The sequence below is a fragment of the Microtus ochrogaster genome, chromosome X, assembly GCF_000317375.1.
Source record: "Microtus ochrogaster isolate Prairie Vole_2 chromosome X, MicOch1.0, whole genome shotgun sequence".
Taxonomy (NCBI): domain Eukaryota; kingdom Metazoa; phylum Chordata; class Mammalia; order Rodentia; family Cricetidae; genus Microtus; species Microtus ochrogaster.
The window spans coordinates 22,493,502-22,506,340 of record NC_022026.1 but is presented as its reverse complement, the minus strand read 5'-3'; the positions used below and the strand labels follow the sequence as shown (position 1 = coordinate 22,506,340).

The following is a 12,839-nucleotide window of genomic DNA, read 5'->3' as shown; positions in this document are numbered from 1 at the left end:
TAGCTCTTGTAGACCAGGCTGGTCTCGAACTCACAGAGATCGGCCTGCCTCTGCCTCCCGAGTGCTGGGATTAAAGGCGTGCGCCACCACCACCTGGCTCCCCTGTCCTGTCTTAATAAACATTCTTTAGAGTCATGCTCAGGATCACAAGAAACACTCCTTTCCTAATAGCACAACGCTACGATATTCAGTGGGCATGCCTTTGCCTTAAATCCTACTTACTCTTGGGGAAATCTGCCTCCAAGTCTTGCCCAGGCTCATCTAAGACATTAGCCATCTTAACAGCCATGGCCAGGACATCATCTCGAGCTGTGCCAAACAGGTCACAGTCTTCCAGAAGTCCCTCTGCACTCTGGTTGCTCACAAGATCTGAGAGGCAAAGAAGTCAGCTCAGTCACTGTAGTCTCTTGTCCAACACCCACAACAGGCTTCTGGGGCTGGTCACAGCCATCCCTTCCCATCCCACTTAGCACCACGACCACACCTCCCACCCTTATAGGCAGGCAGACTGGTAGCACTGTTTCCGCCATCATTGCTATCTATTGCATACCACAAAGATCAGAAGAGGCCTTGTCTAACTCTTCAGCCTCTGCAATCATTTCCGCCATGGCCAGGATGTCAGCCTCCAAGGGGTTGGAAGGGATCTTCACCTTCAGCTCCTCAATGGTCTCCACAATCTTCTCTGTGCTCTCCAAGGTAGTGGGCAAGAACATGGGCACAGGAACCTAGAGACACAAATCCCAATAAAATGTCAAGAATCACACCAGTGGATAAGGGTACCAACTTATGAGAAAACCAGAGAGAGTGGGCCTGAATCCTAGATAAAGAACGAGCCGGGCGATGGTGGCGCACGCCTTTAATCCCAGCACTTGGAAGGCAGAGAGGCAGGCGGATCTCTGTGAATTCGAGACCAGCCTGGTCTACAAGAGCTAGTTCCAGGACAGGCTCCAAAACCACAGAGAAACCCTGTCTCGAAAAACCAAAAAAAAAAAAAAAAAAAAAACCCTGTCTCGAAAAACCAAAAATAAATAAATAAAAAGAACGACTGGTCAGGATAAAGGAGGATTGGTCAGAAAGGGCAAGTCCACTCACCGGGATAGGCATTGAGAAAGGCACCGGGACTTTCTGGCAGTATAGATGCATAGGCACTGGCACAAATATGGGCACTGGGATGGGCAACACGATCACCTGTGGCTTCCACTCTTCTGCAGACAAGGAAACTCTTTTCAGCACCCCCTTCTAGATTAGTGATATCTGATCTAGGACCTGACACTCATCTGTCATCCCCCAAAACTCTAAACATGTGTTCAATGTCACAAAACTGCCTTAAACAAAGAGAGCGCTACCTAGGTTCCTGGACATGAAGCTGGAAGCTGACAACTTCGGAACACTGTCCATGGAATGGAGGTATCATGGCACTCACCTGTTTGACTTCCTTTGGACTTCATTTCCATCTTACAGGAGACTCCCCGGTTCTGCATCAGCGGCTTACACATGGCAGCTTTGTTTTTACGGGGTGTTGCTGGGGGTGGTGGGAGTGAAGGAGTGGGCACACTTGGAACTGATTGAGTCTTCACAGGAATCTGTAGCATCAAAGGAATGTAAGTTCTGCCAATTATATATAGTACCCTCCTCTGAAACAGTCCTCCCTCTTGAGTTTTGTTCTGACCTTGCCCAAATTCCCATTCTCCTCTGGGATCCTCACTGTGTTGTTGCTTTCCACTTTGGTTTGAGAGGGTGTCTGGGGCTTTGACTCAGAAGACTGACCTGTAGAATCAAACAAGGAATTACTCTTATTTTCCGCACCATTTTTCTAGGAGAGCTTTATGAAAGAGCACTCTCTAGAAATAGAAAAGTCTAGGATTTTTCTTCCTTCCTACCCAAGTCTGGTCTTCTCTGGGCTTCAGAAACAGTAGCCAAGAAGATTCTTTGCTTCTAGCTACCAAGAAGAATGAAACATTCCTAGTGACTGAAGCACCAGGCTAATGTTCTAGAAATGGTACCAGTTTTCAGTGTCACTGAAGGTAAAGCTTCTGCTGATACTTCCCTTTCTCTGAAAACTAACCATAACCACCACAAGTCCTACCCTACCTGAGTACACATTCAACTACACATCCTTGCAGAGAACCAGCACTCACTGCAGAATTTAAAGAAGAATACCCAAAGAGTCCAAAAGATAAAAGAGCATGGTAGTGGTACTCTGGCCAGGGAACAGGCAAATGCAAGGAAGAGGAAGAAGGGGCTTGATCTGACATTGAAAAAGCCTAGGCCAGTTCTAAAAAAGTCCCACTGTCCCAGACTCACTGTTCAGGAGGCTTTCTGGCCCACTCTGGGTATCCAAGTTGGGTTGGTTCTGCTGGCTGTAGAAGCGCAGCAGACACTGTTGGTTGCAGAAATGACGGATTTGCCCACGCCAGTGGATGGTTTCCAGCAGCTTCCCCTGGCGCTTACAGGCATGGCACCGGGCAGCCTGAGGGCATTGACAGAATGGTCAGACCTGCCTCTTAGAAATATGCTGGGCCCTCTCTTCTATGATAAGCCATGTTTGTCTCTTTGGAGAGCACCCTAGAGACTGGAGATCTGGTGCTGGTACCAGTACAACAGTTCATGCCCCTGTCGCCTTCTTTCTGACATGCTGACTCTCCTTACCTTGCAGTACCATAACAGGTACTTGGTCTTACAGTCCTCACTGCAAAAGTCCCAGGTGCTGCCATCCAGTTGCTCAGCAACTCCACGCTGGCAGGTTTGGGAGCAGTAAGTACAAGTGATACAGCATAAGCCCAGTTTCTTAGTGAAGTCTTGTTTGTACAGTAGCACACAGCCTAGAAAGGGGAGAACAGGAAAAAGAGCCTGGAGACAGAGTTATTCACAGGTATAAGACCCAGTCTTTTCAAAGTACTGCATCTGAAACCTCGTCCGCCTAAAGCCTTAGCGTAAGTGGAGTGGAGCATTCTGACAAGGCCCTACCTTACACACTGCTTCCTAAGCCTTGCTTCTTTCTCTGCCATCCTCCCTGGTCACAAGAGATAGGGCCTCAGTCCCTACCTCACTTCCTTACCTTCACTGCAGAAGCTTTTCTCCACCCCACTGAACCGAAGTTTCTCATGTAGGAGTTTCTCCTGCCGGCAGTGCTCACACTGGGATACCACACCCCGAAGCCGCTTGAAGTCCTCGCAGCAATCACGGCAGCAGAACTGGAAGACCTGGTCCTGAGATGGAAACACAGGACAGGAAGGACACAGCTAGGACATCTGCACCTGAAAGGCACAGCTCGAAAAGACTTCTTCAAACATGTGGCAAGATGTGGGTGGGGGGATCTTACCTGCCACTCCAAGACCTCAGGCTTGCCACTGAAGAGGCTATGGCAGTAGTGACAGCTCAGGTGAATGCCCCCCTCAGGGCTAGTACGCTGGAGGGAAGGAAGACAAATAAGGGGTGGGGGCAAGATGTGTGCAGTGCTGGAGGGGATGGGAAGTCAGGCTTTCTCTTTGCCCTACCCAGACCTACCTACCCCAGTTCTCCTACCCTTTCCCTGTGGCCACACCCTGTATCCCCTGGTCTAGGGTCTGGAGTACCTGGAACTTGGTCCAGCAGCTGGGGCTGCAGAACTGGTAGACTGTGCGATCAACTTTGTTGTAGTAACAAGGGTCAGAGAGGCTGCGGCGGCAGAAGCTGCAGGGTCGGGGAGGGCCTGGGGCATAGAAAGAAAGAGAGAAAGAAAGAGAAAGAGGAAGAGAGAGCACATAGAAGGTGTAAGGCAGGGCAGAAGTGGAATAGAAAATCCACGGGAAGATGTGGTTGGGGCTGAGGTTGGGCAGCAGAGATTACTCTAGAAGAGGGGAATGTGGGAAGTAGAAGGAAGGCCAGCAGGGATCTCAGAGAAGAGGGCTTTGCACCTACCAGTGAGCCCTGCCTGCTTCACTTTGTAAGAAGTGGTACAGCACAGGGAACAGAACAAGCTGGTCTTGCCATTACGATCCACATGTGATAGCATCTCAAAGTTCTTACACAGGGTCTTGCACCAGACACAGGGGTACACACGTGTGTTTTTCTGTGAGGATGGGGAAGGAGAGGCTGAGGCTGGATTTGTCCCTTCACTTTTATTTTTAAGATTTTTTAAACATGAAATTTTTCAGGCATACAAAAAAAGTATAGATGATGATATAACAAAGACCTGTGTGTCCACCAGCCAGCTTCAAAAATAAAACATAACAGATACAATTGAAACCCCCTTTATTTGTTTTATTTTTCCCAGCCCTCGACCCTTCAGGCACCTTTATTTATCACCCAAGAACCACACCCCCTTCCAAAGCCCTCTAATGCACTACTCCCTCGGCCCCACCTTCTTGTACGCCCCCAAGCACGTTGTGTTGCAAAACCGCTTTTGTTGACCATCATGGAAGAGGAGCTCTGGGCCAAGGCTCCCAGGCCTGGCGTAGATGTAAGCCCCACACTGGTCACAACAGTTGGTTTTCAGTCCCTTGTTGGCTCGGAATTTGGAGAAGCAAGAATCGCTGCAGAGTCGATGCACCACGCTGCCGTTGCTGACCTCATGTAGGACCTGCCACACATACATATACGCACCCTGAGCTGAGGCCAGGCCACCACCGCCCACCCCAATCAATGCAAGGACAGAACTCCCACCTCACCCTAGACCTTCACAGCAGACAGTGGGCCTAGGACCCCCCAACCTGTGCGTCAGGCTGTAGACTTGATGGCGAGATCCTGGGAGGTAAGGAAGGTCAGCTGCATACATCCTGGAGAAGCTCTATCCTTGAATCTGCTCCCTCAGAATGGCTACCTTTTCCACCCAAATCCCTTTCCCCCTGGGGCTTGGCCCCTGCAGCTCTGGAACCAGGGGGGCAGGTCAGAGCCAGCAGGCTCTGTCAATTGGCCTGTGGTGAGCAGCCTCACCTCTCCAGTCTTCTGGCATATGCTGCAGCGAGTGGCATCGGCAGGATCCCCAGACTGGGGGATTGGACGCTGCTGCTGGGCCTCATACAGAGACAGACAGACAGATGTGCAGAATTCCTGGAAGGAGCCTCCTGAACCAGTCTGTACCACAACTGAGTCCTTGGTGTTCCAGATCTCCCTGGAGGTGGGAACAGGTTTGAGCATTCCCAGGACCACCCTCTTATCCCAGCAGTAACCCCTGTACTCCCTAGGATTTGTATTGAGGATCATAGAATCAAATACTCTAATCACTTCCCTAAATTAACCCTATCATCTCCATCCTGCTTGGTTTTGCCAACACAATCTCTCTTACCCAGAACTCCCACCCCTGGTCCCTGCCCCCTCCCACCCTAGGATCTCCACGCACTTCTTGCAGAAGGTACAGGTCTTTCTGCCCAAAGGCTTCTTGGAGAAAGTAGTGAGACAAGATGAAGAACAGAAGAGCTGAGGCAGCCCCTTGCGCTGATAGGCCGTCTGCCCCTTCTGCAGTGGTGTCCGGCAATGTGCACAAGACATCTTGGTGCCCATTGAAGAGCGCCCAGCCCTTTGTGCCATACTTGAGCGCAGGGACATGCGAGGAGAGCGCCGGGGCCGGAATGGCACAAAGTCCTCATCATTGGGGTCATCTACCATGGCATCAGAATCCTCATCTGACACTGGAACTGTGGGAGTAGGCGGGGCAGTGAGAAAAGACCGCCAGAACAGATCTCCAGCCATTAGATGACCAGACTAATAGTAAGTTCAAAACTGATCCTGGGATCTCTGGGACTCCTCTTGTTCTGGCTGTTATACTTCCTCTCCCTTTACATTGGTATCTTAAGCTACTCATGTTTATTATACAGTATTCAGGAGGGGCCTTCCAAGAAAGAAGTCTATGGACAGGGACAGTATAGTTGAAACGTAAAACTTTCTGTTTTTGTTTTCAATTTTCCCCCACTAACTCTTGGTTCCCATGCCAACCCACAGCAGAGACAGGCACTTCTCTTTCTGCAGAGAGGAACTACAGGAGCCAGAAGATCCGTGCCCTGTCATAATCCCACCTTCAGCTCTTCTCTACACCAGGAATTCCCAGGACACACTTCCTCAAATCCTACTTACTGCTCTCAGTGGAATCCACAACCTCAGGCTTTGGAGGTTCTGCTCTTCTAACACGCTCGCTTCTCTTCTGCACCTTGGAAAGAGGGGCAGGGAGGAAAGCTGAAGCTAACCGCTAACCGGAGCCCAAGGTTGGGGAAGGAATAGGAGATGGAAGGTGGGTGTCAGGGTTGGGACCCTTGGCCCATCCCTGAAGAGAAAGGGGAAATGGGAGCTGGACTTCATTCTTAAGAATCAGTAGACACAAGAGCTCCTCCCTTCTCTGAATCTCCTGACAGCATCCCCCGCCCCCCCATCTAGGAAGGAAAACGAAGCATCTGTCCTTCTCAGGGCTATGGGGGACCCAGACTCTTTCCGATTCCCTCCCCCTCACCCTCTCAGGCGGCTTCTCAATCTCCTTCCCAGTCAGACCATCTCCTGCAAAGGAAGCAAGAAAGTAACCTAAATCTTGAGCCCGCCCAGGCCCAAACCCCACCTCCCCTCCTGGGGAAGAATTTACTCAAAACTGAAAGGGAAAACTCAAGTGTCTGGCTTCTAACCCTTCCAGGGTTACCGCAGACTCTGTACCAGGGTGGAAGTGGGGAAGGTATGTGTGGGCTCTTCTCCGTTAAACAAATGCATTATCCTACCCTCCCACTAATTTCTGCCCCACTGGTCGTGAAGAATTTATATTGTACCAACAAAAACAAATGTTATGCGTAGATCTCTCTGGGCTTTGGTGGTATTTAAGATTATATATCTGCAGACCCTTATCACAGCCTAGGAGGGATATCACTAGGTAGATTAAGGGAGAAACTAGAGTCTCAGGTCTAGATGGCCCCTACCCTACCAGAGATGCATCCTAGATCCTGCCTCTCTACCATCCCCCTGAAATCAGTATGCTCTTAGGGACTTCGGAGAGAAGTTACCATTCACCAAACCCAGAAACTCCACTCCCTTTTAGAACCACACAGCTGGAAAAATTTTAGCTCCTAGAAGCCTGCTATTTTTCTTCAAATTCTTTAGGAAGGACCCTGGGACTGAAAGCCCACTGGGATGTGATAAAGGGAACCTATGCCATCAAATTCAGCCCCTCATACTACCCCATTCATCCTGAGCAGCCCCCCCCCTCACTCCTCCCGCCTCTATTTTCCATAATCTTCACCACACCCCACTCTTCCTTCCAAAACCCCAACTCCTTCCTCACACGGATCCCTACTCTAATCTTTCCCCCCTCCTGCCCCCCTCCTTCAGTTCTCAAAGCACATAGACAGCCCTCCTTACCACCACCCTTTCCCCAGCCCCCTCCAAATGATTAGGCAACCTACCTGGCAAAGAAGGATGTGTAGCAGGGATAGAGACCCCAGGTTTGCTCTGAGAACTGTTGAAGCCATCCCCCAGAGTCTCTCCCACAGAAGGGCTAGGGGCTGCATTTAGGCTCTGTGGCTGCCCTTGGGTATGCTCCTCCTCCTCCTCCTGCCCAGGGGAGCCCCTTTTCCTTGTAGCTATGGGGGGTATCTCCTCCTCTTCAATATGAGGAGACTCCAGGATTATTGGAGAATCCGGAGCCAAAGGTTCTAGTAGCCCCTCAGGTAAAGGGGGACTAGCCCCAGCCCCTGGATCAGGTGGCATCACCTCAGGGGTCTGGCACCCTGGTCCAGGCTCTAGGGTCTGCTCCCCCGAATCCCATGCAAGGGTCCCCTCAGGATCATGGTCCACCTCTGGGGGAGAGGGGGCTTTATAAAGCAGCCCCCCCAGCCCCAGTAGCTCAGTGGCTCCATCCAGGACTACTCCAGGGTCTTTTTCCAGGCCAGAAGGGGTATCAAGCAGGTCCAGGGCTCCAGAGGATGGAGACGGACCTGGGGGGGCCCATCCTCGAGTGGGAGCAGTCTGAGATTCCAGCAGATCCTCTCCAAATTCCATGTCTACTGGAAGGTCTCCAGCCAGGGGCTTTTCTGGCAGGGTCAATGGGTCAAATGGACTGGGGAAATCACTGGGATCCATGGCTGGGTATGGGCTGCAGATCGGAAGAGGGGGCAATAGAGGTGGTCTTAGCCTGAATTTCTTATGTAGGCTGAGACACACCCCGTCATGCACTTGGATTTCTCATTAGCTGCCGCCCCCCCCCAACAACCGATGGGCATTTCCACAGGCTTCAGTCCCAATGTCCACTCCCCTCCCCATACAGCGCCCTCTGCGGGGAGTGGCGTTCCCCGCCCTGGCCGGGTGCCCACACTCGCCAGGCAGTTGGTCTCTAACCCGCCCGACACCCCCCACCGAGACTCGTAGCTCCTTCCTCCCTACCTCTCACACACCCCCCACCTCAGGCTGAACGCCCCCTCAGAGTCTCTTCTGGCGCCGCAGCCAGAAGCCTTTCCCGCTCCAGCGATCTCAGTCCCCCGGTCCCCCCTTACTCTCCAAGAGCCCCCCAGGTTTCCAGTCTCTACCCATCCTGTCCAGCCCCGCTGCCCCTCCCCGCAGAGCCCCGTCCTCCCTCAGCCCTTCCCCGCCCCCACAAACTGCCCTTCCTAACCATTCCCCCGTTCGGTTACCTTTCAGGGTGGACCACTTCCTCAGCCCCGTCCCTCTTCCCTACTGCTCCCCTAGTCTTTCCCTTCTCCTGTTGCCCACCCCCCACCTCAGGCATTTACAGGAAGACATTTTGGAGCTACGATTTCTCCTTAGACCCCCCTCCCGGCTACTGCGAGATCCCGCCTGCAGGTTCGGTTCGGCTTAATCAGTCCCGACCCCTACCTGAGGCAGGGTTAGAGTAACGGCTACAAGCCTAGAACTGCAGACAGCGACGGCCCCGCACTCCTTCTCCACCTCCCTCCCTAGCAGCCGGGACAGGGGTCGCGGCCCCTTTAAATGGCAGCGTCGCTTGCAGCGCTGAGCGCTCTGCACCAGGCAGGCGGGCGGTGCCAGCAACCAATCCCATTGGCTGGCTGGAGGAGGGGGCTCGCGAGACAGCGCCGGCCCCCGGCGCGAGACTCCCAGCCCAGTGGCCGCCTGGAAATTGCGGACTGGAGTATAGTCACTGGGGATGGAGTCTGAGCCCCCGCCCGGGGCCCCGTTAGTTGAGGGAAAGATAGCCTCTGGAGCTTTGAAGCCCGCCCCCGGGGAAGGCGGCGCCCCCTTTCTACCGAAGGGCCTAGTACATTAAAGACACAAAAACGGAGGAAAAACCCAGATCTACGCACCTGCTTTCCTTACCTGGCTCAAGAGTCTGGCCCCGTCACACCCGTGCCCGCCTTACCTCCAGAGCCCACTGTACCCGTGATCCCCTCCTCTCATTCAAATGGTCCCTGGTCCCCTCCCCCTCCCCGTGTCCCTCTTCGCTTCCCACTCGTGTTCAACGCCCCCCCCCCGCATCCCCCCTCAGCAGTCCCTACCTACGCCATGCAGCAGACGCCTGCCAAGATTACCCTCCCCCATCCCCACCTCTCCGGGGCCCGCCCCCCCGGCGACTGTTGGGGTAGTGAGTGACAGCAGAGAATGGGGGGGGAGGCAAAGACCCAACCCTCAAGTGCCCCTCCTCCCCTTGTCCGCAAGCCTCAGCCCCCCTCCAACCTGTCTAAGAGTCGTAGTTATGGGGTGTCTTAAGCTTGCTTCCAACCACCCTTGCCAGTTAAATGGCTCTGGCTTCTTGACAACGCCTATGCAGTAACGGTTACTGCCTGATGACCCCCAAAGCAGGTTCTGCAAGGCTACACCCCTTTTTCCCTCCATGGCTTTTGGGTAAGTTCTGGGATCATTTCACTGAATCTTACTGTAGGAGCTTGAATTATCTCTTGAATAGTTTTCCTCACCAGAAGCTTCCACCTCCCCCAACACACACGCACACGCTCACGCGTGCGCGCCCCCCACACGCTTGCGAGCTCACGCGTGCGCTCTCTCTCTCTCTCTCTCTCTCTCTCTCTCTCTCACACACACACACACACACACACACACACGGACGCACACTGTCCTTCCTTCCCTTTACCCTCTTTTTCGGTTCTTGCCTGTCCCTGTTCCTCACTGTCTCCCCGTCTCTGCCTCTGGAGCACTCAGGCAAACACGGGCTCCAGGGATCCTACTTGATGGTGGGCGTGGCTACGGCTAGGGCGAGAAGAAGGGTAGGGGTAGGGACCACTTACCTTAGGTCTACTGATTTAGAAAAGAGTAAGTGCCAGTGTTCATTCTCAGGCCTCATGCTAGGGCCCTTTACAACCCCTCTCCCCCAGTCCCACGATAGTTCCTAAGGGCTGCACAGCACCGACTAGCTTAAATATATTAGAAACTCGGCCGAGAAAAGAGTCCAGTGTTGCCCGTTGCCCCTCTAGCCTGCCTCTGGCCTTTCCTCCTTCCCACATAAAGCCTTCCCAAGCCTAGTCTCTGGGAGTTTTACCCACGTTTTCACAGAAACCTTGTTTTTCCTAGCTTCCCCTATCAGACTTGAGATTGTCTTTACTCTCTCCTCTATCGGAGATAAATGTAATTTTTTTCAGTGTAGGTTGCCTAAACCCAGCTTTATCTTAATCAGTAGCCTGTGCACCTGTCTCCCACTTTCTGTTTATTTCTCTTTGTACTGCCTTTGTATTTTCTGTTGGGCCACCAGGTTCCTTTTTGTCTGCCCCCCTCAACACCGGTGGGCCTGGTTCCTCGGCTACTGTGGTGGTAGAATGCTTCATCACTAATTGTCAGACCATCTGAGAGGGAGGGGTGAGTTCTCATCTGCCATAATGGTCTGGGATTCCAGGATTTAGGAGGCTGTCAGGAGGATTATGAACTTGAGAATACCTTGGGCTACACAGTGAGACCCTGTCTCAAAACAAAAACAAAGCCTGACCGGGCAGTGGTGGTGCATGCCTTTAATCCCAGCACTCAGGAGGCAGAGGCAAGGGGATCTCTGTAAGTTTGAGGCCAGCCTGGTTTACAGAGCTAGTTCCAGGACAGGCTCCAAAGCTACAGAGAAACCATGTCTCGAAAAACCAAAACCAAACAAACAAAAAACAAAAAACCAAAACAAAACAAAAAAACAAAACCTGGGTGTGGTAGCACACACAGGGAACCTAAGGCAGGAGGATTCCATGTAGTTCGAAGCCAGCCTGGAACTGCAGTCCTACTACAGGACAACTGGGGTCGTCGTGAGATGGCTTAGCGGGCAAAGGCTCTTGTTGCCAAGCCTACGGGATCAGATAATAGCAGAGAACCTAGGCCTGCAAGTTGTCCTCCGACCTTGACACCTGTGGTGCAGCACATATACACACACACAGGCGCACAAAATCAATACAGTTTTGAAAACAAATGACAAGGAACACGGGGTTCTACAACTACCATCACTCCACGTGATGTTCTAATGGTACATACAGGTCAACATCCATTATTAACTGTAATGTAAAATACTAAGAGTAAGTGCTAATGTAAACCATGGACTTTGGCTAGTGCTGATAGGCATCCCTGTCTATTGATGGATTGTAACAAATGTACCTGTCTTGCCCTGGATGTTGACAGTTGGAAAGGCCGTGTGTGCAGGGACACCAGCTATACAAGAAAGCTGTGTTCTGCAAATTTTACTATGAAACTAAAACTCTAGCCCCCTCCCCGCAAATCTTTGGTTTTGAGTGAGATTTTGTTTTTGTTTGTTTTGTTTTCTGCTTTGGGTAAGGGTCTTATTGCCCTAGTCTGGTAGTTTTTGAATTTGCTATGTAACTCAGGCTGGCCTAGAACTCCGTTTGTATCCAAAGATGACTTTTAACTTTTGATCTTCTTGTCTCTACCTAGGATTACATGTGTGTCACAATGCCTGTTTTATGCTATTCTGGGGGTCATTCCCAGAGTTTTGTGAATACTGGGCAGATATTTGACCTCAATTTCCACCTCAGCTGAGTTACAGCCCTAGCCCAGAAGATTTGTTGTTGTTGTTGTTATTTGTTTCTTTTTGTTTTGTTTTGGTTTGGTTTTTCAAGACAGGGTTTTTCTGTAGCTTAGTAGCCTGTCCTGGAACTAGCTCTTGTAGTTCTTCAACTCACAGAGATCCACCTACCTCTGCCTCCCAAGTGCTGGGATTAAAGGCGTGTGCCACCACCACACAGCATAAAGGTTTTATTTCAGTTTTTACAGTGCTGGGACTTAAACCAGAGGCTTACACACGCTAAGTGCTATATAACTGAACGGCACCCTCTTAGTTTTATATATTTTTCTGATTGCATAGGTATAAATAGGTCAGTCATGGAAACACAGGTCTGTAATTTCAGTACTCAGGAGGCTAATAGGAGACAACCGTGTTCAGGGTCAACCTATTACCTATTAAGAGCATTTCTCAGACCTGGTAGTGGTGGTGCACGCTTTTAATCCCAGCACGCTGGACACAGAGACGTGCGGATCTCTGTGAGTTCAAGGCCAGCCTGGTCTATAGAGCAAGTTCCAGGACAGGCTCCAAAGCTACAGAGAAACCCTGTCTCAAAACAAAACAAACAAACAAACAAACAAACAAAAAAACCCAGCATTTCTCAGCCAGGCCTCTTAGTGCAGATGATAAACTAGGCTACTCAGGAGATTGAAACAGGCCTGTCTGGGCTACAAAGTAAAATTCAAGGCTGGTGGTACACGCCTTTAATCCTAGCACTTGGGTTGGGGGTAAAGGTAGATCTCTGTGAGTTCAAGACCTGTATAGTCTACATACTGAGTTCCAGATCTGTCTGGGCTACTAAGTGATATCCTTTCTCAAAGAGATGGGTACTGTTTCAGAATGAAAGATATACACGGGGGCTGGAGAGATGGCTCAGCGGTTAAGAGCATTGCCTGCTCTTCCAAAGGTCCTGAGTTCAATT

At 51.4% G+C, this 12,839-nt stretch overlaps 1 protein-coding gene across 11 annotated transcripts in view; it reads right to left on the bottom strand.

Annotated features, from left to right (window-relative positions):
• Zmym3 (zinc finger MYM-type containing 3) overlaps window positions 1-10,060 on the bottom strand; it is a 17,625-nt gene extending 7,565 nt beyond the window's left edge. Inside the window, exons 1-18 of one of the 11 annotated variants that reach the window (XM_013350514.2) lie at window positions 10,010-10,060; window positions 7,356-8,044; window positions 6,422-6,465; window positions 6,052-6,124; window positions 5,321-5,615; window positions 4,915-5,092; window positions 4,343-4,561; window positions 3,901-4,051; window positions 3,576-3,691; window positions 3,323-3,409; window positions 3,059-3,209; window positions 2,650-2,822; window positions 2,305-2,470; window positions 1,670-1,767; window positions 1,424-1,583; window positions 1,093-1,205; window positions 551-725; window positions 223-369 (exon numbers count right to left, since the gene is read on the bottom strand). In XM_013350514.2, coding sequence (XP_013205968.1) covers window positions 223-369; window positions 551-725; window positions 1,093-1,205; window positions 1,424-1,583; window positions 1,670-1,767; window positions 2,305-2,470; window positions 2,650-2,822; window positions 3,059-3,209; window positions 3,323-3,409; window positions 3,576-3,691; window positions 3,901-4,051; window positions 4,343-4,561; window positions 4,915-5,092; window positions 5,321-5,615; window positions 6,052-6,124; window positions 6,422-6,465; window positions 7,356-8,031 — 3,022 coding nt within the window. In that variant the 5' untranslated portion in view covers window positions 8,032-8,044; window positions 10,010-10,060. Of the gene's footprint in view, window positions 1-222; window positions 370-550; window positions 726-1,092; window positions 1,206-1,423; window positions 1,584-1,669; window positions 1,768-2,304; window positions 2,471-2,649; window positions 2,823-3,058; window positions 3,210-3,322; window positions 3,410-3,575; window positions 3,692-3,900; window positions 4,052-4,090; window positions 4,562-4,914; window positions 5,093-5,320; window positions 5,616-6,051; window positions 6,125-6,421; window positions 6,466-7,355; window positions 8,112-8,781; window positions 9,186-9,227; window positions 9,273-9,419; window positions 9,457-9,597; window positions 9,763-9,797; window positions 9,820-10,009 lie in introns of those variants that run through there. The other 10 variants (XM_013350515.2, XM_026784776.1, XM_013350513.2 and 7 more) reach the window with 10 other exon arrangements.
• Between the last annotated feature and the right edge of the window lie 2,779 nt (window positions 10,061-12,839).